The sequence below is a fragment of the Teleopsis dalmanni genome, chromosome 1 (genome assembly GCF_002237135.1).
Source record: "Teleopsis dalmanni isolate 2A chromosome 1, ASM223713v2, whole genome shotgun sequence".
Classification (NCBI taxonomy): Eukaryota; Metazoa; Arthropoda; class Insecta; order Diptera; family Diopsidae; genus Teleopsis; species Teleopsis dalmanni.
Window position 1 is genome coordinate 12,156,138 of NC_051846.1, and position 26,946 is coordinate 12,183,083.

The 26,946-nt window shown below is 27.5% G+C and overlaps 1 protein-coding gene across 1 annotated transcript; it reads right to left on the bottom strand.

Annotated features, from left to right (window-relative positions):
• Positions 1-4,521: 4,521 nt before the first annotated feature.
• LOC119677406 (protein lethal(3)malignant blood neoplasm 1) lies at positions 4,522-16,295 on the bottom strand. The gene is made up of 8 exons (XM_038088744.1): positions 16,032-16,295; positions 15,867-15,972; positions 8,287-8,424; positions 7,131-8,228; positions 6,615-7,049; positions 5,173-5,250; positions 5,024-5,119; positions 4,522-4,971 (listed from the first exon to the last, which is right to left on the bottom strand). The coding sequence occupies exons 1-8, from the start codon at positions 16,062-16,064 to the stop codon at positions 4,580-4,582; spliced, it is 2,376 nt and encodes a 791-aa protein (XP_037944672.1). The 5' UTR covers positions 16,065-16,295; the 3' UTR covers positions 4,522-4,579.
• Between the last annotated feature and the right edge of the window lie 10,651 nt (positions 16,296-26,946).

Below are 26,946 nucleotides of genomic sequence, written 5' to 3' on the forward strand. Positions count from 1 at the left end.
CTCACACACACAGCAATGTCAATAACAACCTAAGCAGCAGCAGCAGTAGTGTTGCAGCGGCAGCCGCCATAAACGCTGTTACTTTGCATAATTTAACCACATCGCCAAGCGTAAATGGCGTTAGCAACCACAATGGCGGTATTGGCAGCGGTGGCGGGAGCAGTAACTCCAATGGCGGCAGTGGCGCAGCAGTTAGTAATCATCATCATTTGAACATAGCCACGGCGACATTAACAGCAACCCCAACGCATAGCGTTGGCGCTAGCAGTGGTTTTGGTGGCATAAGTGGGTTAAGTGTGGGAGTCGGTGGTGGCAATATTAATTCACTTGTTGTTGGTAATCGTCTAATGAATACAGCAGGATTACCGACAATATTGAAATGATGCCATTTTGACAAGTTCGGCATATCGGCAATGAATACATCGATTTCGCCCACTGTACACACAACAACACCTGCAATTACTCCACCGCCTGTTATAACTACAATACCACCTTCGACATTATTACAACAACAATTAGAACTACAACAGCAACAATTAATGCAGCAGCAACAACAATATTATTTCAACGAAACCACCAACAATAATCAAAGCCAGAACGGCAACAATAACAGCCACAACATTAGAGCCACCCCATTTTATTGAAGCCGAAAAGATAACTAAGCCATTACCAAGCAGTTTACTTCGAAATTATGGAGTATTTACAGAAGTTGTGGATACACAAAATACAGACATCTAAATCCTTTTATGTATCTAAACTTATGTACTCTTGTTTTAAATTGCTGTAAAAAGTTCTAATGCAATGCTAGGTATAGCATAAGATACATTCTGTGTGAAATAAATAAGCGAAGGAAACCAAAGTTATATCAGAACAATAGTAAATCGATTGAATAATGTGTATATCACAGACTTACCCTGAATTTTAATATTGCATACAAGCAAATCTTTTTATAACATTTAAAACGATACTAACGAATTTTCAATGTTGTTATTAAAATTAAAATAAGTAACAAATTTTAAATAATAAATTTTAAAATTTCTAGTCGTAGATAAAATAAGTAAAGCCCCACACCCTTGTACACCGTTTGTAAATGAGCTAGACTCTCAGTTAAAATAAATTAATATATATATAAATATAAATATTTTGTAAATATTCGTTAATCGAATAGATGTGAGTGTTTATGTACATTAAAAAAAATATTAAGAAATCTAAAATTATTGTAAAAATAGTATTTAATAGATAAAAATTATGACGATATATTTGGAACGCAAATGAAGTTCAAAACAGGTATAAACCCGTTATATACATATATGTAAATCAAAGTAAGGCATATGAGTACATTATAATGACAGTTCAGTTCAAAAACTGTCATCGAAATTTTATGTACGTATGCTTCTCTGGTATAGGACCTAAGACATTCCTAAAGATAATATCGTTTATAGATTAGCAGCAAAAAATATTGATGTAAATTTGAAAGCTGCATAAGTCAATGTGTATTTTTAGCAATAACTCCTTTAGAAATCCTTCACGGGGATTTTAGTAAGATATAACAACAAAATTATATCAACTTAAACCAAAGTGTTTATGCTATTGTATGTGTCTGTGTTTAATTATATACAAATTTTAAAATTAGAAAATAGCTGTAAATAGTTATTTGTATATTATTGAATATATAGATTTAATATTTTTTGTGATTTCATTGTATTACTATTTTATTGGTATAAAATAATTTATTCTAAATTTAATTTATAAGTTTAATTTATTTAAAGAAGTGATAACAGAAACTCACTAAAATTAATATTCAAATTTTAAATTATTATTTTAAATAAATTCAATATGTAATCAATACAATTAATACGGAAATCTTTCAACAATTCAAGATTAGTTAAAAAAATAGATTCTAATATATCGAATATGTGTATGAAATTAATACAAGAGGTTTAATTATAAACTTTATAAAAATGATTAGTTTACCATTTTTATTATTTTATCATTATTATTAGATATCAATATGCACAGTTTGGGGTTTGTTGTTCTTGAGTTTATATGGTGACATAATAATATCATTTAATGTATACGTACAATTTAGTCCGAGCTTTTGATGTTAATTACAAAAAATCAATAGATCTCAGCAGAACCCAACTTATTTAAGTAATAATTTAAATTTGTAAAATAATCAGATGAAATCGCCAAAGCTCACTGTACTTTATATTATATATACAGCTGATATGATTTTTCCTTTGCCTGGATGAGAAATGGTTTTGTTTGGAGGACTTTAAATTGCTGTTACAGAGAATTGCCTAGCTTCAATAAATGTCAAGTTTTTTCTAATTTGTTCGACAATCATATATGGTGATCGCATTGTTCAATAAACAATCATATAAACTGACATGTCTTATTATGGTTTAAGGTCTTTAGTAGACCCCAGTTTTCTTTCTTCATATAAAGTAAGTTCTTTTAAACTGTATAAAATACATATATATAATTATATATATGTTATTATTATGTATATGTAGGTACATGTATGTATTTAAATTTTTAACTAAATCATAACATAAATCATCAATAAAAAATTACTGTAATTTCAATTGCAAAGGAGTTGGTATTAAGGACATTCACTTAAAGAGATATTAATAACTTTATCACTAAAGATAGGAAGAACGCTATGTTGATAAAAATTATTGTATTGTTGAGAGTCCTTACGAAGAAGATAACTATTGGAAGGGATAAATAAACATGAATATAGATTAAAATATAAAAATTTTATCAGCTAATTTTTATAATTAATCGTTTAAGAGAGCAACAAATAGACAATTCAAGGAAGCTGGCTTTTTATGTAAACAGTTTTTGTTAGATTATAATATATAATGAATTTTACATAATTCTGACATTCATTAAAAACGAATTTATTTTTTATTTCACTATAACAACACATATATATTGATATTCAGATGTCTGAGTTGGTGAAACAGCACCTTTACTCTATTTTATCTGTGGACAGTTTTAAGTCACACTAAATACAACACATCTTACTATAAACTTTACTTATTTCCATACCAATTTATTTAATAGGTTTAAGTTAATTTAACAATAGTCATATTTTTTTAAGTAATATTTAACTGCTTTAACTGCATTCTTTTGAATAAAGTTCACTTCCTTTCTATATATAGGTACGTACATATCTATTTTCCAAAACTCTATTCATTTACTCATATCGTCTCCTACATAACTACTGATGCACTTTGCTTCTTGTCTGAATTTGTAGTTCAGTTTACCATGCGTTTACATTGTCTAGACTTTAACAAAATTTTTATGTTCGAACTACAAATTATTTTCGAATTTTGCTTGCAAACAAAAATTTGCATCTGTTAGTGAAAAAATGGGAATCTTACCAAAGTCCAGCAAGTATAAACGCTGGCTTTTAGTAAGATAACTACTTTTTTAAAGCAGTTAAAATCTTGTAAAAGTTAAAATTAATGGTATAGAAATACCTATAAGATACAATTTTTAAGAGCATCGATGTAATTACTTTCTTACTCATTTTTAAGAAAACCGGAACCAGTTGATAATAACATTCACCGATGTTATAAAATACGTTTAAAAGAAATTAACTTTTAAGACAATGTTCGAACTCAGGTAGGCTTTGTGCACCTGAAGTAAGTTGTCGTTCCAGCATAACCTAACTAAACTCGGTACCCCTATTCTAAATTCTAATACATTATCTTGTAAAAAGCAGACCCATCTTGTGTTATAGTATCATATATGTTTAATAATTTTAATGTTAATGGAAACTATTTTATTACTTTGTCTGAGTTTTTAGTATTAATCTTAAACGTTTTCTTAAACCGGAGGACTGTGATAGATGAATGTACAGTTAAAAATATTTTAAATTTGTTTTATTTACATAATAAAAAAGAAAAGAAAATTTAGTATATTTAAGTATATAAATTGTTAAGTATTTAATTTAAATATATTTAAATAGGATACTCTGTAAAAATAATAATATTAATTTATAAAAAATTCAAAGTTATAAAGGAATTATAATTGTTTATAATATAAACAAAATAATTTAAGATAAAAATTCCCTAACAGAATTTAAGTATTAATTGCATATAAGAAAAGGCAAAAATTAAATTATAAATAAATAAATAAATTAATATCAAATACTCAATATAAAAAGACGGCAAGTGTAAAATATTGAAGTTTCTGAATGTAAAAGTTTCTTAACATTGACATTAATTTCGATTTAATAATCTCTTACTGTTTCACAACTACAATATTAAAGTTTTTAAGTGTATTTATAAATTTTTAACAAATCTTGATGTGTAAAAAATTTAATATAATAATAACTAAGATTATATATACAAATAATTAAATATTTTAAAACACAAACTCCGTAAGAAAATTAGCATGAACAACAAAATAAAAATGATGAAAATAATTAAATAAAAAAAATTCCAAATTGAAATAAAAAATTGGTTTTATTTAAAAGTAAAACAAGAATATTACAGAATATGAAAAACAAAAAAAAATAATAAATTATTATATTAACAGCTTAACTACTAACTGTTCGCAATTTTTAGTTATTTTTAAACCACACAAATTCATAATCCTTTAATGTATTTTCTTTCGATTGGACTTTCGTGTCTAATTTTCGCCAGCGGATACGTGGTTGGTAACCATTTTCGTTGGCCACATATTCGATGGTACGCAAAATATCATCATCACCAATAGAAAAATAGTTGCCTTCCTTATTGCCGTTTCGTGAACCGGTTTCCGTGTGCCCATTGTAGTCGAGTATGTATTTGAAACGGTACAAGTCACCAACTTCACCAGCACTACCACCAGCAATCCCACCACCAATAGCACTATTACCTACCCTTAGATCGAATTTAGGATTCACCCCACTCTGTGATTGACTACCTGTTGATCCGATTGAGTTTTGTGGGAAAGTTATGGCATTGCTTGGTGCTGAAATAAATGTGTTACGTAAATAATTTTGCTATAATTTTGACTTATTTACCGTTTGGTTGCTTAGCTGCAGTCTTTAACGGTGGGATATTTGCGCCAGGTGGCGCACTGCCAGTTGGTGTCCTTGCTGCGTTTAATGTAGAAGGTCCTGTGCAAAAGACAGCTTTTAGTAAATATAGATTCTTATTTTGCTATAATTACCATTTAATGGTGTGAATGTTTTTGTACCCACTTGGCTACCGGTTTGTGTCTTAGTTATAGCAGAATTTAACAAATCACCTATAATTTTTATATTATAAGCACATTTTTGGGAATAGAAAGAAATGATAAAATTAAATGTTATTGAATAGTTTAAGTCAGAATAATGAAATGTACAGATGCTTTTTAAATGGGGTTAAGATTATTTTAAGTGTGAATATGTTTATTAAAGACATTAAATGTTGTTTAACCTTATCGCCTACTTATCACATATTCCCAGTTGGCCATATTCTCATTGACGACATCGTTATCAAGACTATTTGTTCATTAAGTGACTGTTTGCATCACTAGACTCTTACACAAGCAATAAACTAAACCAAATATACATCGGAAAATATAATAAAAACGAAATATAGCTTTATATATAATATATAATATAGCTTTGTTCTAACCACGTAACAAGATAATGCGTTGATAAACGCTTCATTGGGAAAAATTCCTCAGTCAGCAAAAGAAGTTACATTTGTGTACGAGATTTTATTCCCGTTTTACGATAGGCATGTTTTTTATAGTGTAGATAATATTCTAGCCTCTATCTCAAAGAGTAAACAGTATAATACAGACTCAACAGTTTTTAAACAGGATTAGCTGCCGCTGAAGCTTTACATCCTTGTGCTTTTAACACACTTATCAGTATAATAAACCGCTAAACGCTCTTTTTGAAATTTCAAAAAATTCTATCGAAATTAATTGAAACCACATTTTTGTATATAGTTTCTTACTTGTGAGGAAATAAGGGGATTGAAGACAATTTTCTCATTTATTCGATCATAGTAACAAAGATGGAGTCAGGTTAGTTTTCATTTCGTGAAGAGATCTTCGATATTTTTTGATTCCTATTAAGAAAAGGAAAGATATATATTACAAAATGCGGTTATTTTTGTTTTTTAAAATATACTAACTTTTATTTCGAAAGTTTTTTTTTTTTTGTGTCTCTCTACACGTGTTTCGGCAAATTCGCTTTTGCCTTCTTCAGGAGAATTCCTAATATTCCTAATAAAAAAAACTTTCGAAATAAAAGTTAGTATATTTTAAAAAACAAAAATAACCGCATTTAAACATTTTCGAAGTAACGACTCAAAAATTAAAACAAAAATAAATATATATTACAGTTTAGTTTCCCTCATATGAACCACGTAGTTTACACACAGAAGTTATATATAAAAATCAGAAGGTTTTCGAACCAACCAGGTTTTCGAACCAGGTTTTCGACAGAATAAAAAGAATGTCTATAAGGAGATTAAACGACGTAGATGAGAAATTTTTCCTATACCTTGCGTTTGATTACTTTTGGTGTTTATGAGACTGTTCGAAAACAACGGTGGTAACGAAAATGGTGGTGACACACAAAATGGTTATCAACAATGTTTTCGGTATAATCTTACTTGTCTTGCTTGACTTTCCTGTACTATGTGCTACAGTGTTCTCTTGTGTTGCTTGTGTTGTGTAAGTGGGTGTGACACTTTTTGGTTTAGTATTAACAGTTTTTTTAGTGACTTCATACTTAATTGGTGTTGCAATGGTTGTTACTGTATCGACAACTGTTGCAGCGATGTTTTTCATATGACTAGGATTTCTATTATTTTTATTGCTAATTGTTTTTGTTGTTGTAGTTAATAAAGGTGTACCTTGTTTAAATTCTTGTGTTGTTGGAGTAATTGGTAGTGTTTGTGTTTTGAGATTTGGGAGATTTAATTGTGTTTCACATTTTGTAGTAGCAACATTATGTTGTGTTAAGTGTGATTGAGGTAAAATTTCAATTTTAGATTTCTTATCTGCACCAATTGGTGTACTACTGTCTACACCATATGAAGTATCAGCTTTGTTTTGTGTGTTTTTATTGGTTGAATGAATATTTTGTGTATTTTTTGTGTACTTTGTAACATCATTTCGAATATTGCTTATGTCTTTTCCAAGCTGTGATGAAATTTGAATTTGATAGTTTTTATCTTCGTTCGAAGTTGATTTCTTTATAGCTGACTCAATACTCTCGGGATGAACCAATAAATTTTCTGCACTACTTTTATTAATTGAGTCTTTTGGAACTTTTTTATTTAGTCGTTCGATAGATTGTGTAGGTGTAATTGTTTTCGATGATGTTTGATCCTTTAAACTCGTTGGTTTACTTGACCTTGACTTTGCTGCCGTATTAGTAGTTTGTGATATAGCACTTGGTTTATTGGTTCTCGATGTAAATGGCTTTATACTGGCAATATCTTTATTAAGCTCCGTGCTTTGAGGAGCGTGTATTGTGTGAATAGTTGTTGTTAAATCTGCGGGGCCTATTTGTTCTGAGGCAGAATTGGTTTGTTGTGGAGTTTTAATGCCAGTAAGTGTTGGTGTATAATCGACTTGATTTGTAATAATTTGTTTCGGTGTGATGTGTAAATTAGGTTTTATGTTGCTGTTGGGTTTATATACTACATATGTGTTAGGACTATGTTCTGTTGCTGTACTAAGTTTTGGAGTTTGTTGTGTTGTTGGTGTCTTGACTTCACCAGATGTTTTGTACTGTATATTGTTTATGGTTTGTGCTATATTTTGTTGTGTCTTAATTCTATTGGGCAGTATTGTGTTGGGTATATCCTTATGTGTTTTAAATGTTTCAACTATATTAAGATTGTTTGTTATAGTTTCCTTAATTGGTACTTTGTTTGCTGTTTGTGTTGCTACACTCTCGATGATATCTTTTTCTTTAAAGTCTTTCTCATTGCTATCTGTTTTAATTGTATAAATTTTACCTAAATTTGTATTCATAATCATATTCGTGACAAGTTTCGTTAGTGGTTTGTTTGGCGGTGTGAGTGTTGAAATCGGTTTTGATAATGGACGTATTTCAGTCTTTTTATTTGCATCCTGGGTTGCTGGTTGTTTGCCATTGCCATTTTTCAAGAAACAGCCTGAACAAGCTTCTTGATAGAAGTTATGTTTCGGTAATGGCTTTGGTGTGGTTGTTGTTATTGGAGATTGCTTGGGTACTACAACCATATCAACAGTTTCTGCAAAATATAAAATGTATTATAAATATTTGAAATATAATTTTCATTGTGTACTTACTAGGTGGCGATTCATATGGATAGTTTCTCATAGCTAATATACGAAACTTTCCCTCCTCATCAGTTGCATACACCGTCACATGGTAAATGCCATCGGCCGTTATGAAGCCAAATTCGCCCATCACAATGCCACGCTCGTCTTTTCAAAGAAACCAGAAATTTTATATTTAATTTTTAATACACTTTTGCATATTAACAATTTAATGATTTTTTTATTATTATAATTTATACTTAGTATTTTTTTATTTAAATTTTCATTTGTTTGGTATGTTCTAAATTTGCGTATTAAACTGGATTAACAGGAGTAAATCGTCTGTTTTTTTGTTGGCGTCGGAAAGCTACTTGGTACTATGGAAGCCAAACAAACAATTCTATAACCATTCACAGTCCATTGTTTTATTGACTTGTAGCCATAATGTAGCCATAACATTTCCAAAATTCATTAATATTAAATTTGATGATGTTTATTATCATTTAAAATCAGTAAGAACGATTTCGTATAAATAATTCATTTATTCGAACATTGTTTGGCAAGTATATGAAATGTATATGATTTATTTATGTAAATAAATTTTATTTATGGTCAAGATCTATTTCGATTATGATAGCCCACGTTTAAATTCTGATAAGAATTGATTTGCCAGTATCTAGTTTTGATCTATATTAAAATTCGTTTACACATTAGAGGCAGTTTAGTGTTTTTTTATAAGCAATAGTTTTATTTTAATACAACATCAAATCTCTGTTTTATAGAACCTGTTAAACTGTTTGCAAATAACACGGGTAATAAAATTAGATGTTATCTTACAAACTAGTATTTAAACGTAATAAGATACCTCAATCAATGGAACTGTTATCGTTTAAGTAACATGATATGTAAAATCGATTAATGATTGTACAAAACATGTGTAGGAAGATCCATAAAAAATAATATTAGAAAATATTTTAATGACGAAAAAAATAAAAATTTTATTTATGTATATTAATTACCATATTTACTTACTTAGTTTTAATAACAAATATATTAATATTTTGAACATCAGTATAAATTCATAGAATTTATATTTTAGCATATTTTGGCAATATAACCATTAGTACTATCACGTCATTGAAATTAAAGTTTGCTTTTAAGTTATGGCTAGCCAGTCAGGTGTAATGACCTTATTTGGTTTCTATATAAATAATAATTTAAAAACATAAAATTATTATCAATTGTTATCATCTCTCGAAGACTAGATGCTACACAGAAGTGTTTGTGTAAGAACTTTGGACTAGATTGGAAGGTTATTTATAACCATAAAGCTTAGACCATCCATATGTAAGTATCTTCCAATAGTTTTCTGATTTTCTAACAATATTTCCAACTGGTATTGCAGAGAATCTAAGCGGTTTTTAATGGACTTCAACATCAATTAGTCCAACTTTACTAACTTCATAGAATCTTAAAGCTATCTTGATATCTATGTGTGAATACGTTTATATATGAACCATAATTAACAACTTAAGTACAAAATCGATTAACCTTCTCAGAGAAGTAGAAATATCTTTAAAGTTTCAAAGAAATCTCTGTTAAGGTTGCTCAAAAAAACCTTATAAGTCATAAGTCTTCATAAGAATACATCATTCTTTTAATTCTTTAAATCATAAATCCCAAATGGCCATTTATTATACCACATAAATCTGTTACTGGTTCGTAGCGTTAGTAACAAAAAAATTTAAATTATTTTGTTGCATTTTTATAATACTAGTAATAAGTTTAATAATAATTTCTTAGTAATTTTTTTAAGTTTTATAATCAATCACTATACAACCTCTTTTATTTGACTCAGTGATCCACAGGATGTTCGAGAAATGTTTTTGAGCTAATGTAGTTGTAGTTATCAGCTCAAACTCTTAAACCATTTAAAATTCGTTGCCATAGAATTGTAAATGCCAGAACAAAAGATCTTCCATTTATGAAATCGTTATTATAAGAACATAGATTGTATAGTATAGCAAGAAATATCAGAAAATCTCTATAGAACTATTATAATGTAAACTAGAACCAGCGCAATTTATAATAGTTTTACTTTTAACACCATGGTCTAAGCATAAATTAGACTTACGTCATCTTTCGGTTCTTCTTCAGTGCTTCAAAAATATGCTTGGGTTTAAGAAAGTGTATTATTATGGATTATCAAAAATAATATTTAGGTTTTCCTTTTTTTTATTAATTAGTTAGTATTTAGTTAACACAACGGGTATATAGGCCTAAAAAAATCCTTTTGAAATGCCGGTACGACGTAACCTAACCTAATATCTAGTTAAGAAAGAGACATTGTCTGTTTGTAAACTGATAAGATGCTATCCCTACTATTTCTTAGATTATGTGTGTAATTAGAGGAATTCTTCAGATAATCAAAAATAATATTTAGGTTTTCTTTTTTTTATTAATTAGTTAGTATTTAGTTAACACAACGTTGCTTGACATCTGAATCTGTCTATATACTTTAATTAATTATTTTAATTTAAATTTTTTAGATGATAGTTATACGGTCATGCAATTCAGAGATATATTAACACATATGACGTTAAAAATATTTTCTTTATATTTAAAATTTTGAACTATCAATAAACAATAAGCTTTTTAAATTTATGAAAACTATAGTATATATTGAAAAATAATTAATTTAACTACTTTAAATTATAATTTTCAATTAACTTTATCACTTCATTACTAACATTTTTAGTTCAATATATGGTAAGTTATGACAATCCAAGGTATTAATATCATTTATATAAATTATATGCATAATACAAGTGATAAAATAATGAAAGAGAAATTTATTAATTATTTTTATTTTTATTTTTTTTGTAATTAATTTTTACAGAAAACGGAAATATTTCACATCAAATCAATCAATTTTAAAACAGGAAAAAGCAACTTTTCAAATTACAAATTAGTTATTTGAAGTCATCATATATGACACCCTTGCAATAATAATCAAATGATTTATGGATAGAATAATTGGTGGATTGCTTTCCTCAATATAAATTATTAAATATGTTGTTTTAATATTTGTCTCTTTCATAACATGTGTTTATTGTCATAAATTCCAATTAAAGACTATAAGAATGAGCTAAGCATTTTCAAGGTCTAAATGACCATAACCTTTTCAATAACTAAAGTGATGGACGTAATGATGCGAAATGATCTCATTATATGCAAATAGATGCACTATAAGCAACCTGTCATTCATCCTACTCATATAATCATTTGCAGGTCTGCATTTGATATTTCTGAAAGGTTTTGTGTATATGTAAATTTTTAAAAGTTATCATAACTGCTTATCACGAAGTGTTCTAAACAATACTGTCAACTTGACAATATCTTGATATGCTAATAAGATACTTTTGTACCTCAATATAAACAAACAACTACGATAATCACTTTCACTTTTCAATATCAAAATCCGTATGAATATAAATTTCAGGATAGTTTTGAATTGATGAACATTTGATTAAATTAAAAATAATATAATTAAAATTATTGAATTTATAAACATTAAATAAAATAGTAAAATTTATGAGTTTTAGTTTTTAACAATTATTTGTATTTCGTTCAGTGGTAGTGTTAATTTTGATCTTTTTAAATATGTATATATATATAAATGATAACTTTATGAGTTTATTCTTTATTAATAAATGCTGTGTTTTAATTATAGCTGTATATAGTACATAATGTATATTGCAGTATAAAAACAAAAAATGCTTTCAAAAGTTATGTTTATAAATATAGTGAGAAAAATTTCCTTAGTATCACAACGCAACTCAGGCCTAAGTGGGATCCAAGACTTATTCTGTTAGGGACTCTGTTGTTGTAATTATAACATACATATCAACTATATATATGTCAAAATCAAATATTTAATGAAGTTATATATAAAAAATTTGATCTAAATCTATCAATTTATTTTATTCTTGAGGATTCTTTAATTAATTATGTTCATATGTGTTTAATAGGTTGCACTCCATATAATCCATATATTATTTTAATCAGTATAAGACAAATTGATTTGAGTTAGTTTGTCTATCTAACGATAGATAGACATTTGTCTTCATTTGATGGTAAATGAATCTCACGAATTTTGAAATAATCTGAATGAAAGATTTGACGGAGACTTTTTATGAATTCATGTAGATGAGGTCGACAAGCATTAAAAATGGAATGATTCGATCATGTAGCGATCATAACAAATGATGAAAATAGGTTAATATTTTATGGTTTAAATATATTTATTTATCCATTCGTATATATAATATATATAATGTAATATATGTATTATATTTTATAATAAATTATACTTATATATTGTATATTATTATATAAATATATATTAAATATATATTATATATACAATATGTAACATATATTGTAATGAATGTACTCGTAAACTATCCAACCGATTTTGATTTTTACAAAATATTGTTAGTAGGAGGAGTAAATTGATAAGCTATGTTTAAACTTAACAGTAGGTGCTTGTTAAATATATTCGGCCAGCAATAAAGTCAGTATATAGGCGATCTGCATGATGTCTTTCATTCTCACTTGTACCTGCCATTATGTTTTTTTATATGGATAAATTTTTTGAATCAAAACTAATTTCGAAAAATTATTTGAAAAAACTTGATTTTGGATGGAGAACTCTGTTGAACATTTGTCTATAATGTTGGCTGTTTGGCGAACAAAAGTTGATTAATATTCGCTTATGAAAATTGTCCAAGTAATTAATTATTAATTATCAAGTACTATTTGTATTTATTTGTACTTAAAAATCTTTGTTATCACTTTTCCAAATAATCATAGCTCTTGAATATGCTAGAGGGCATTACTAAAGCTAATTTATTTTAAGGAAATTTTTAAAGTTCATCAAATTCTAAAATAACATGTACAATTCTAAATTAGTAGTATACAAAACTGGGTAGATTTTTTTCATACATTTGAGTTTTTCAATTTTTTCATAAATGGTTTCTATTATAAAAATAACTTTACATTTTGAAACATTTACTTCATTTACGTAACTTGTATCTTTGAGTTGTGCAAGAACTACATCAGAGATATTGGCATGCAAGATAGTCGTAACTCATGCAACAACCGGTCCTTTGCACCCACCGGCTTTACACATTATAGATTATAATAGTTTTTAATGAATATTCTTTTGAAATAACTAAATGCTATGCACTTAATCATTTGAATAATCTTTTTTTCATCATCACCAAATGTTTCAATGAACTCAATGAACCTAGCAATTTTTAAAGCTCGCAAACGCAGCAAATCACTGGACCAAAAGAGTTTTTCATATAAAATTTGTTGATGTCCATTAAATGTTCAGACTGTAAAATTTATGAATCGAGTTTTCAGCAATTATTAGCCTTTTACCGTAGCTATATACTTTTGAATGTTTGTATATGCTTCGAAATTTTATCTTGGTTGGCTAATTTGTTAATAATCAACTAAGTATTTAATATAAACTTTGGAGATTCTTTTGTAATTTAATTTCAATTCATTTTAGCCTTAAGGCAGTAAGTTTTGTTCAAATAAGTAAATAAAATAATAAAATTTTAATTTAAACATTTTTAAGTAACTGATTAAATCAATTCAATGTAAATATAGAAAGAGTGAGCATATGCGATTTCATTGTAATTACAAAAAAATTGACATCAATCAATACTAAAAATAGTAAAATTCAGTTGTCATATGAAAGAACTAGAAATTAGCAAGTATCCGTATCTAAAACAAGAATCTGCAATGCCGTTGAGTGATTTGCAAATAAATAAAGTATCGTCACACACTTTAAAGGTCTTAGAACACTAGCCTGGACCAGTACATTACGAAAATTGTTAATTTGTAATGCAAACTGCTTTAAAATGATTTATAAATTAGTATTAAAACATATATACTTCTGACACCTTTACACATTTTTCAGAATGGTATATCAAGTTTATTATAACGTTTGTAATGAACAATTAAATTACCGAAGAGTTTAGGTGACTTTCATTATTTCAAAATAATTTGTTGTCTTGACTTTTTTTCATATTTCACGAAGTCCCACATATTTAAGAACTACACTGTCTTCTTACGGGGTATGTTACTGCTATTCATCTTGCATTGTAAATGACTTCTTTTGTAAGAATATATTTTAAGTTTACAACATCTATAAGCTTGTCTTAGGATTATTGTACATCCTTAAAAGAGATATCAATGCATTAATGTGTCATTATTTATATTTTCGTGATTAGTTTTACTTCTCTGAATAATACTGAAAGTGTCGACAAGTGACGCATTGACTCTAAATAACGTCTATTACACTTAGTGTAGGGAATACTACGTGGAAATTAGTGAATGATCAGAGAACTTTAAAATGATTAAACAATGTAAATCTGGATCTTAATCGTTTCTTACTGTCTAATACTCCTGCTGTATTAATAAAACATTATCGATTCCTTCGGCATGTATATCCCTCTTAATGAGTATAGTTAAGGTTATGGCTCAGAGAAGGAGAAGAAAAATGTGTGGTTATCACAATTTTTGTTACGATATCTGTTATGTTGCAGATAAGTCAATGGTGATGGCAAACGGGTCAAAGTGTGAGTCTAAAATATCAAACTTAATTCATTGAATTCATTGAGAATAATAGGCGAAATATTGGATATAGATGTGAAACTGGATCTGCCCCATTGCAACTCTTGTAGTTCATGCTTGCTGACGTACGAGGAAGAAACATCTTAATGATTGTAATCCATTCTAATCTAAATCCATAATCAAGCATGGGGGCGTTTAATTCCTTTGCTCACTTCACAGTATGTCTACTTCGGTAGAGAGCAAAATTCGGTTGAAGGTCGTTTAAATAAATATTGTTATTTTTAATTTATATATTTTTGAACTTAATTAACAATAGTAATATTTTGTAAAAGCCAAAATATAGATAGTCAACTTAAAAGTGAAATTTTTAAAAATCATACGTATGACGTGTAATAAAAATGGTTTTAAAACATATCTCTAAACATATAAATTGACAGTCTAATATTGTATTTATTATATGTATGTAATATGCATAATTATTCATAAAATTAAATAATTACGTTTTGAGTGACATTGAAGTTATAAATATTTATAGAGATTTTTTATTGAGTAGTCCTTAGCAGATACATTTAAATATTTATACAGTAGGCTAACCATGAGAGTATATCATTAGAAGTTATAATTTTTAAGCAGTTAACCTCATATGCTTCGATAAGATTTAGATAAGAAAAAATTAATATTATCAAATGATTGTTTTGAATTGATATAAGATACGCAAAATTAGATTAGCTAATAATTATTAGCCGTTCGATAGATTTTTCTATCAGTTTTGAAACTCGGCAAAAGACTTCAGATATGATTTAATTTAGCCTCGTGCAAAAAAGTGTAAAATTAGTCGTTCAATGTAATCAATTCAAAATCATTCTCAAAATCATCATAATTTTGTATTTTCACACAAATATTATTTAAATCAATATTTAATCTATTCGATGAAGGTCAGATGATATGATAAGACTTACCTCGTTTCTCATGTCGATGTTGCTGTTCTTCAATTGTAAATCCGAATTCGTATGGTTTCACAGTTTGTGTTAAGGATCCACTTAGTACTAATAGAAACACTGTAAACTATAGTTTAATAAAAAATTACTAAGAATCACTTTTTTTTTGGAATTGATTTCACTTACAACACTCACAGTCGACACAAGCGTAAAATGCATTTTAAATTTTATTTGTAACGATAATCAAAAATTGGAATTCTTCAATAAATACAAGTACACTTTATGCTATAAAATTAATTTTTTTGTTAAACAATTGCAGTGAAATAATTTGCAATTATTCAAGCAAGAGAAGTTTGCCAATGAAAAAGAAATTCAATATTTGCGAATGGCCACTTGATGCTTTTTCTAATGCGACGGCTACTGCGGTTATAGAAACACACCTAGCGATGTTCTGCGTTGAATTGACAATGTTAATAATATTAAACAAACATTTTAAAAGCGAAGAATTTTCAAAACATCATTAACCATCGAACGAAACAAAACTTATGCCAGTATCAGTGCTGGTCTTGGCGGTGCTTTGTGTGAGTTTGAGATTTCATTTTTGTGCTTTAAGCTGAAGCTTCGTAGTTTGGGACTTAAACAACCTGAAGATGAGTCGGGTTAAAGTGCAGCCGCCCCTATCTGGCGACAGATGTTGACAAGAATTGCAAGAATGTGCCGTTTAATGCGCTTCCCACTACTAATGATCGATAACCTGTTGTTTCGAAAGACTATTGTGAACTGTACTGAAAAAAAAAATTAACAAACAAAGGCTCATATGCGTCTAAGACTGAGTCTGTAGATGTACCTGCATATCAGTTTTTTATTTTAATTAGTGAAAAAATACATTATGTACGACTACACCTAAAACAGTTAGTTCGTGATTGTGTACCCAAAATATTGATTGGGCTGATAAGGTGTAAAGTCTTCCTCATACCTCCATGACAGGCAGAAAATATGTTGTCATTCGGAATTGTAATTGTATTTTTAATAAAATTTTGTTTGAAATTTTAATTAAAATTAACGATAAAAACAAAAATATTTATGAATGACGAAATTAGTATATAATATTTATTGATTTTGTTTATTAAATATATATATTGTTTATTAAATGTGAAGTTCAAAGCGAAGGTTTAGGTTAAATTTATTCGTGACTAACTACAGTATATGGAAGGCTAATACACAATAAATTAAGTTGTAATTAAAAAAGAAATTATATAAATATTTTTGCTATAAATAATTTATTGGAACGGATAGTTAATTACTCTCTGTGATATGAAACGAAGCCAGCGAAATCAGAAGTTTAAATTAAAAAGATTTTATTCTCTTTCATGAATAAGTAAATGATTCTTCAGTTTTTAGAGCTTTTCGCTAGCACTTTTGTGAAATAATGTTTTCATCTTTTTAGATTCATTAACTTTTACTATTTTGATTCTGTTTTATTGTTCTAAGTGGGTAGGTGGTTCCAGGTGGGTAGCCTGCGGGCAGTCATTTATTTTTGGGTTTATTTTGTGACACAAATGTATGGCAAGTTACTATATATTATGTTTGCTTTGATTAGCTTGATTGGGAGATGAAATCCTTCCTCTGTGCAATTAGAGTATAAGTTTCGTTTTATGTACATCCGGATATATTCTAAGTTTTTAAACCATGTAAGATGTTTGGTATTTTTAAAATAAATATACAAATTATAGTTGCCTTTGAAATTATATAGCGTTTTATTAGTTTTGTTATTTTTGAATAACATTTTCTTGAAACAAGTGTATTTCCGAATTAAACAGTTAAGTTTGTAATAAGATTATTAGTTTTATTAGTTTAATTAATATATAAACTTTGTAAAGAATTGTTAACTGATTTCTCAAAACATTATATTACAAAAGCTTTAGTCCCATATGAGAAAATGTCAATAAATTGTCAGAAAATACACTTGAAATCAGTTCCAAGCAAATGATATATTACTCTTTATTAAGTACTATTTCAAATTTAGAATGGAGCTTATTGTACATTTATATTACCTTAAAAAAAAAATATTTTTATAAATTTTTTAGGTTGAAAATTAACTTTGAGTAATAATCAGACATATGCGTATGAAAGATAAAACGAAAAGGGAAATTAAAATCAATTTAGATATCTGATATTATCCACAGCATTTTTTTTAACCTAACTTAGATATAGTTCATTATATTTTCAAACTACAGATTGTGGGTATTAATAATTGGGAGAATACAGTCGTACGTTCAATTGTAATTCACCGCGTTCCTCATTTACACACTTGAGGCTGTTTGGTCAGTAATAATCTAATATATAATAATCTATATAAAAACAATTAGGTAATAAAAAGATATCGATTACTTAGCTTACTAAGAAGGGCTTACTAAGAATTTTACTAAAACTACTGTAATAACTTAACTCGGTCCATAATATATATATTCTTCATATTCTTTGTTTGATGTGATGCAAATTAGTACTTAAAGTAGTTTTAGTCATTTGGGTGATCTATTGTAATAAGTGTTCCATTGAAATGTGGTAATAGCAAGTATCCTGACGGAATATATATTGCATTTATTTTAAGAGAGTGCAATTCCGCATTAGTTTGAGCGTCCACAGAATCAAACAATTTTAGCGTGCTGTCTTTGATGTATTATTACATTCTCTCGTTTCTTAAGTCCTTATGTATATCTTAATTAATGCTTTAAGCATACGTCGCAAAACAATATCCTGTTTAGTTTTAAGTTTTCTGGAGGTATGTTACATGTAACAGGATTGTTATAAGATACACAACCATTAAGTAGTTCGGGTCTATATAGTTGTTTATAAAGACGAATAATATTTGAATCTTTAGTTGATTTATATAATTTGATTTCCAATTGTCATCTCAAACATTTTCATACATCAAATAATAAAGTAGTTCTCAGTTAGTTCTTATGTTAATTAATGGGTGTTTATATTAAAATATAATTAAAATATTACTACATCAATAGTATGATTGGAATAAGAATACTGCTAAAGTTTTTTAATTAAACTGAAAAGATATTCATTCCACTTAAGCTACTTGGCAGTTGTAAAAATTAATTGTACTATTTTTCATTAAATTGAAGTAGATAAAGTTTATTGAAAATCATAGATTCCGGAAATAAAGGTAAAAGAAATAAACGAGGTAATTTTAATTGTTTTTATGCATTTTTTTCTAACCGAAGTTTGAAAGACTATTTTTGTAGTTTCAATGTTAAATTGTTGTATACTAAAAACTTCTATCTATAAAAAGTAATACTTCAATTATTGATAATACCGTATTCGTGACAATTATAACCTTTAAATAAAACATACTGATTAAATACACATGTAAATATTTAAAATTAAAATTCCATTGCATTTTGATCAGTGAGAATTTTTGTCTTATTTTATTACAGTGGGAACAGCATAAATCAAATATATAATCTATATGCGCATCTAAAGCATATAAAGCAAATGCCGTAAAATAATTTAAGTATCTGATCATTAATAAGGTACGGTGCCAAATTAGAAATAAAAGAAGATACTTTATCATTTCTCACTCAATATGAAGTCGAAGCCAAACCGGTAAAACTTCACGAAAACGTTGATCAAAACAAAAATATAAAAACAAATTTCAAGCGAAATAATAAAAAATGTTTTTGTATCTATTATTTCTTAAAATACTTGAAGCCAAATTACAATATTTCACAATGAAGATGCAAATAATTTATCTAAATGAAAAATAAACAAAAAATATTCAATGCGAGTATCTGTAATGCAAATCTTCATTTTCTATGTGCCTAAGCATCTTTGTAAAATCTTAAAGCGTTTGAAAGATAATAAAAATAAAATAAATAGTTAAAAGTATCTTTTTGCTCGTGCCACCTATAGATTTCTTTTTGTTGTAATAATCGTAAAATATCTTTACTGTTTTAAGCGATAACGTTTTGCTACATTAGGAATGACGTTAATATGCCGCAGATTTTATGAATAATAAAATTTGAATAAATTGTAGCCAATGCTATAGGAGAACTTAGTGTCGGATGATATAAATATGACTATCAGTTACTTTAAGTAATGGATTTTTTGAAATAACCATAAAAATAATCAATTTTGTGACAATCTTTAAGTTATTAAATTTCAAATTATATAATTATGTAATAATTACACGTGTAATTCTTGATAAAAACGGTGATTTTAAAAACACAGATTCATATAATGACCCCACTAAACCCCACTAAATCTAATGTATCTGTATATCTAATGTATCAAAAGTATCTTAGAAGAGTTTGAGTGCCAAAAGCATTCCTATTGATTTATTTAATAATATACTTTTTGAGTACTTTCAAGTAGAAAGAAAGAAATAAGACTTTCAGTTTTAATTCCTATCTTAGATATTTAGAACAATAATTTTCAATTAGTTTGGTGTATAATTACAGTGCATAGTAATAAATAATTGTTAAATTTATATAAAAACTAATAAATTAATCTTTAAGTGGAACTTTAATATTAACTACAACGTTTAATGATCCATGTCATATGTTAAAAAACAAAAGTACTGTAGTACCTAAATATAGGTATTATGATTTTTTAACATTTTTCTTTATATTAATTAAAATAAAAAAATGTTGTAATATCTTTTGGATATTATATCCACATTCCTAAAACTATATTTAGGTTCGATTGAACCCTATCAAGAGTAAATAAAAGTATTAACATTTTCACTCGAAGACATTCGTTTCCTAATGTAATATATTGGTAATGCCTGCAATTTCTAGAGGATGAGAGCTTCAGTAGCCCATGTTTCTACTATAACTCTATGTGCTTTCTTTATTACATCACTTCATTTTACAGATGATAGTTACTTTCGTATCCATGTTTCTATTATAACTCTATGTGCTATCTTTATAATACCATTTCATCTTACAGAAGATGTTCACTTTCGTTATCTCTTTATGCCAGTGAGGCCAATAAGTAACATATTTCTTTCTTGTACTATAATTTGTTTTAAAATATTTAATTGAAGTATAAAATAAACATATTTCTATATAATTAAATTCTTAAATTTAATTAATTCTTAAATTATTCAAAATAGTTTTCTAAAATTCATTAAATATCGTTGCATTAAAATTTATTTAGACACAGACATTTTTATTAAATTCATAAATAACATAAATGCTACTACAGAAATTTATTACTATAATGATTTTTATTGGAAACACATTAATATTTTGTAAAGATATAAGTACTAACTAATGGAAGTAAATAATGTAACAAAGTCATTAAATAAATAAATCCGTAATAAGCGCGTCTTTAGCATAAATTAGTTGCTTTGATTAGCATAACAACTTTCATGACGTTTGAAGATACGATACGAAGTGCTAAAATATGCTAATCACAATTGTTACACAATTTAACATATTTGTTGAAAAGAAAATTACTGTGATAAATGCGGGAAAAATGCTAATATTCTCACATATAAATATAGCTTAATACAGTAGTGGAATTAGATTTATAGACACTAATAGGAACTTTAATTAATTCTTACTTAATTATCAGCACATGGTAAACTTCACATATCTGCACAAAGAAACAAGTTTTGAAATTACTGATATGTTATATACTAATATTTAAATATCAAGTCTTACTATGTCAAAAAGTCTTTATCGAGATCGATCTCGGTAAATCGATAGGTCTATTTTTTAAAACAGTCTTTAAAAATGCACTTCTTAAGATGTAGAACTTTGAGATTATTGCCGAAAACTCTTATCAATTTTTTTTGTTTTTTCGATTACTCAGCAGTGTGCGCTGGCGCGTTATCTTGATGTTTAAACCATCGATACAGTTCCATTCCTTTTCAGGTTTCTCAGCAAATTTTTATAAATTTGCTGTCAGCAGGTATTAGAACACCATATAGTTATAAGTTGTATCTTCAGAGAAATTATTATTTATTACTTTTGTTGCTGACTACTCTTGCCTGATTTAAACGGGTGAATTAGCACCTTCTCGGCTCGATACCATCAACTGTTGATTTCTTCGTGGGTCGTAATTTTAGTATCAAGCTTTAGCACCTGTTATATTTTCATGACCTTACCATTTTGAACATGTTAGTTTTTTCACAGAAATGATCGCGTTGATTTATTCTTGAATTTTTTGTATATTTTCAATGGTATTTTCCGATAAACTCATTTATCTGAAAATTTTTAATGAAATTTCTATTTTAATTTTTTAGTTTTTCATTATCTCGTGAACATTTATTAATGTCTTCTTTTTATATATCTGTCTTTTGAAGAAACGCATCTACTGCTTTTTTAATCTTTGTACACTATAAGCAGTATCATAAATATTGGTAATCACCAAATTTAATTAACCTTCTCTTAAATCCCTTTTTTTCCAAAAATGCTTTTATAAAGAGGTTTTCGAACAGAAGTGAAACAACAACAAAAATTTATTTTTTAAATTATTTTAATTAATTGAATTTTTGGCTGACCATACAGCTGTTTCGAGTATTGCAAAATACCCTACCCTCCTGGTCTTGGAAATAATTCTTATATTTAATTATTCGTAAATAATTATTTTTGCGACTGCAAGTACCAGGAATCGAACTCGGGTCCTGCCAAATATGAAGCTCAGAATCATGCTTTTATAAATAACCCATAAACCCATACACTTTTTGTAGACACATTCAATAAATGCTATTTTTAATATATTGCTTCGTGTTAACTTATCATACTATGTCTTGGCATTTAATAAAGCTCAGAGCACTTAAAATATGAACTTTTTACAAAGTTGTTCATTCAGATGAGTTCCTAGAATTTCATCAGATCTTTCAAAAAATAAGTCTCTAATATGTTCCATCTTTCTAAGCAACAATGATTTGTCCTTATTTTCACCATAAGACTATACGAGTCATTTCAACAATCTTATTTAAAGAGTGATACTTTTACGGGATATTTTAATGAGATTGCTTAGTTTTCTCTTATTTATAGCTGGCAACATATATGTTATAAAGATATTTAAATATCGTGAATTCATCCTGACTTCATAGACCTCCAAAGCATTAATAGATAATATCGTTTATACATTATTTTAAGTATAATAGTTTATGTGAACAAGCATAGGTAATCTAATAATAATCCTGATTAAACAGTGATAGTAGTACATAATGGTAACAGTGATGGTCACTGTCTGTCTACCACCAATAGGTAGACCGCTTATATGTGGAGATAAAACACACTTGTTGCTAAAGTGGGTATAAATTATTTGCAATTCGCTACCGACTATTAATGATCGTCCGTTAATGCAAGTCTGCCGATAATTAGAGATTTCATTGCATTGTCTTCGTTGCTTAATACTCGCTAAAAGATGCGTACTTTATGTATAGAATTGTAAGTATGAAATTTATTTTATGAGTGTTTTAACATTTAGCATAAATTTATTTGCATTTGTTTCAGGTTTCAGGTTTCAGTTTTTATGGCAAAACTTGCAATTATTGTACATATGAAGATGCTTTATTATATTAACAAAAATAGCTCACCCGGACTTATCGCTTCGCTTTGTTGCAGTGAATTTATGCAAAGCGGACATGCTAGCAACTTGTATCTTTCATCTGAAACAAATGACAATTTCCTGGTGCATGTGAACGAAATTGTTTACACTCATCACTACAAAAACGTTTTCATAGATAAGCTTGTTGAATATTTACAATTATGCAAAATACTTAAAAAAATAATTTATTTAATTAGTAACCTCAGTCAAGTTCAATTTACACAAATCGCTTTTTAATTCTTTAATGTGCAAAATGTGATTGAGTTCGATTTAATTAATTGGCTTTTAATTAAAACCTACTCATTAGTTAAAAGAAAATAAATTATGGTATATAATTTTTGTCTTTTAAAATAAATTCCAAAATTATGATATAAGTGTTTGGAATTTCAACTTTTATTGCTAATTAATAAATATTGTAGGTTTTAGGAGGAATTTGTGTCTAACAAATGTACATCACTAAAAGTTCTGAGTTTTTGGTTAGACAAGAAAATTTTGAATAAAATATTTAGAGACTACGACCGCTTTGATTTCATTGATTTAATTTATTAATGAACGATTAGTTTTTTAAATTTAATTAATTTAAAAAAAAAATCAGGAGAAAAGAAAAAATATACAAATTTTGATATCGAATTTGTTTAAAAATAGATCAAATGGATTTTCGTATTCATAATATAATAAACCTTTTAATATATATAATAGTTAGATTATTAAAATTAATTTCCCTCTTAATTGCTTTATTATAGAAATAAATTACTTGTTTAATTTTTTTAATTAAATTCAAAATCAATATTATACATTTGCTGGTGCATACGGACTACGAATAAAACTGTTCAAAGCTGTCGATGATAAGCTGCTACAGGGAGCATATATTAGCACATCTTCAAAATATGGCTAGATAAAAGTATACCCAGTTAATTTTATCATGACCCACGCCAGCTTACCAACGCATATGCAAACTCTTCATTTGTCGTTTAAAATCTGTTTGTTCCATTACTCACCAGATGTTCATACTGCACTTGATATTGTAAAAAACAAATGAAAATAGTTTATATCCTGATCATCTTTCTGTTGCTTATAAATCTGCATTCGATATCACCACTAGTGATCGTACCAACTCCGCACTTTTCGAATTCGGAGTCTTTGCAAAGTTCATAACTTTCAGCTGGATGCTATCGAAAAGTACTACGCCAATAGAAAGATTTGTCACTTGGACAATTTTATTAATGACGTTTTTGTTATGAAACTATAAAGAATTTGATCCATATTAGTACTTCATTTACAACAATATATTAACTATCGTAAGGTTTGATAATGAATTGTACAGGTAATTAAGGGCTCAATATGCAGAGATCTCGCTACACCATCAAAATTTTATGCTTCATGTACATTTATACACATAGGTATATACAAATATTCCATATTATAGAATTTTTGTTCTGACTAAAGTTTTTCTAGCATAATGTTTTGGAATATCATAGAGACAAAATCATATACATATAAGTCATCCCCTGCAAAAAGAGAAATTTTACAAGTCTCGGATTAAGATCTGATGCCTTTTAAACCTCTGAGAGAGTTGTATTACATCCATACCGTGAGTACCTTCTTCTGAAAGAGAATATTTCAGGTATGGGCCCATCAACATTGTCTGTTATTTTCTTGTGAAACCTAATGTTGTGGACCAAAATTCTAATGGAATTGACAAGCTTTTAATTTTAATTGAGTAATTAAATATGAAGTTCTATGAATATTTTGAATATTAAATATACATATATAAGATTTACTTTTTGGTTTATGCTTAAAGAATATATAATATAATTCTTATTTAGTTAAAATAATAGTTTCGGTTTATACCTAACATGAAACTAATAATATACAGTCTATCATTTTAATGTATAATATCCTATAAACTCTTTATCTACAATTATCTTATCTGCTCCTTTTAGCTTAAGCATGTTCGAAAATTATTGAATAGCTTATAGGTCGAAAATAATAAACACCAAAATCTTTTAATTTTAATGGTATCAGCTCACTTATGCGATCTTTAAGGAGCGATTTAATTGATTTATGCTTGATTTATTAAGTGCTATCATGTCTATTATGTTATATTATTACATCATATATGCTGAGTTATTTAAAACATAATATTTCTGTTGAAATTCTATTCTCTTTATTTATACCATTCTTGCTATTTTTTTAATGCAGAATCTTCTTTTGTATTCCCGAAAAACTATTCACAGGTTATAGGTCGAACACATAATCGAATTTATTTAATTTTAATAGCAACGGCTTATTTCCCTATAACTTTACTTTAAGGAGTTAAATGCACTTTTTAAAAAAAATATATAGTGCTATATTGTGTAATATCTTGTATATACTGAATTATTACCAATATAATTCTTCTTAAGTTCAAATTATATGCATGATGTATACAACTCCTGCATTCTGTTACATGTTGCTAACTATTTTAATATAAATATCCTATTTAGCTGCATTATCACTCCTAACTTGTTTGCTTTGTTGCCGGACCCATAATTTAAGGGGCCGAATTGATTTATAAGTGCTGTTTTTGTTTATATTTATGGTTAAAAATTTATGCAAGCTGTCATACGTGCTGAGTTGGTTACAATATAATATTTGTCCAGTTAAAATTATGTTTTCGGTGTGTACTCTTCGTGCAGTTCTTAGTAAGCTATGTAAAATATTAAGATAGAGTATCTCATACACTCTTTCACTACATCTACTTTATTTTGTCTATTACGGATGGAGTGCTGTCGTAAAATATTTTATTAATATCATGTCCAATAGAATGCGATCAATATTCTGGTTGATATAAATTTTCAATTTAACTTTTATTTTTGATATTTAAGCTGTTTTGTTATCAATTAAAATTTTCAGTGTATTGAATCGGTTTACAACGAATCCACAAGTAGAACATGATTCTTTCGTTAACCCAATTCTAAGTGAGTTGTTGCTTCAGCGCAGCCCTTATCATCTTCTATGTGAAATTTTCTTTTTTTAGATGAAGAATCTTTCAGTTTATTTATGTATTTTATTTAGAAAATCTGCTGCTTCATTATATATGCCTTTAACGTATATATGTCTTTAATTTTGAAATCTTAGAATTTTTAAAGTTTTTTTTTCAGTGTTTTTTAATTTTCAAATTTCGATTTTCAAAATTATAATATTATTTCCATATGAAAAATAATTATTTTTATTTTTTGTCGAATGCTTCTCGGGAAATTATGCAAAAATGGAAAAATATTAAAACAATGATGGGCATTGTGCATAATAATTATGCAGCCTATATATATACTTTAACCCTATATTGCTAACTGGTTTATTAAGTTATTTCAACCACCCTGTAATACTTTTGTATAAATCATCCTAAAACTATGCACCATTTTTAAAAATATCATTCACTTACCACAAGTTCGTTTCTTAAGTTTTTTGTTAATTTTGGTACATTTCTATGGACAAAAAAGGACCAAAGGCGAACATGACATTATAGTTTGCCACTAAC

Bases quoted from the DNA above. Each gene is read 5' to 3' on its own strand.
- LOC119677406 (XM_038088744.1), bottom strand. From the start codon at position 16,064: ATGCATTTTACGCTTGTGTCGACTGTGAGTGTT. The intron at 8,425-15,866 runs GTAAGTCTTATC...TTCTTTGAAAAG, and splicing joins ACATCGACATGAGAAACGAG to ACGAGCGTGGCATTGTGATG. The intron at 7,050-7,130 runs GCAATATTCGAA...CACAAAACAAAG, and splicing joins ACAGCTTGGAAAAGACATAA to CTGATACTTCATATGGTGTA.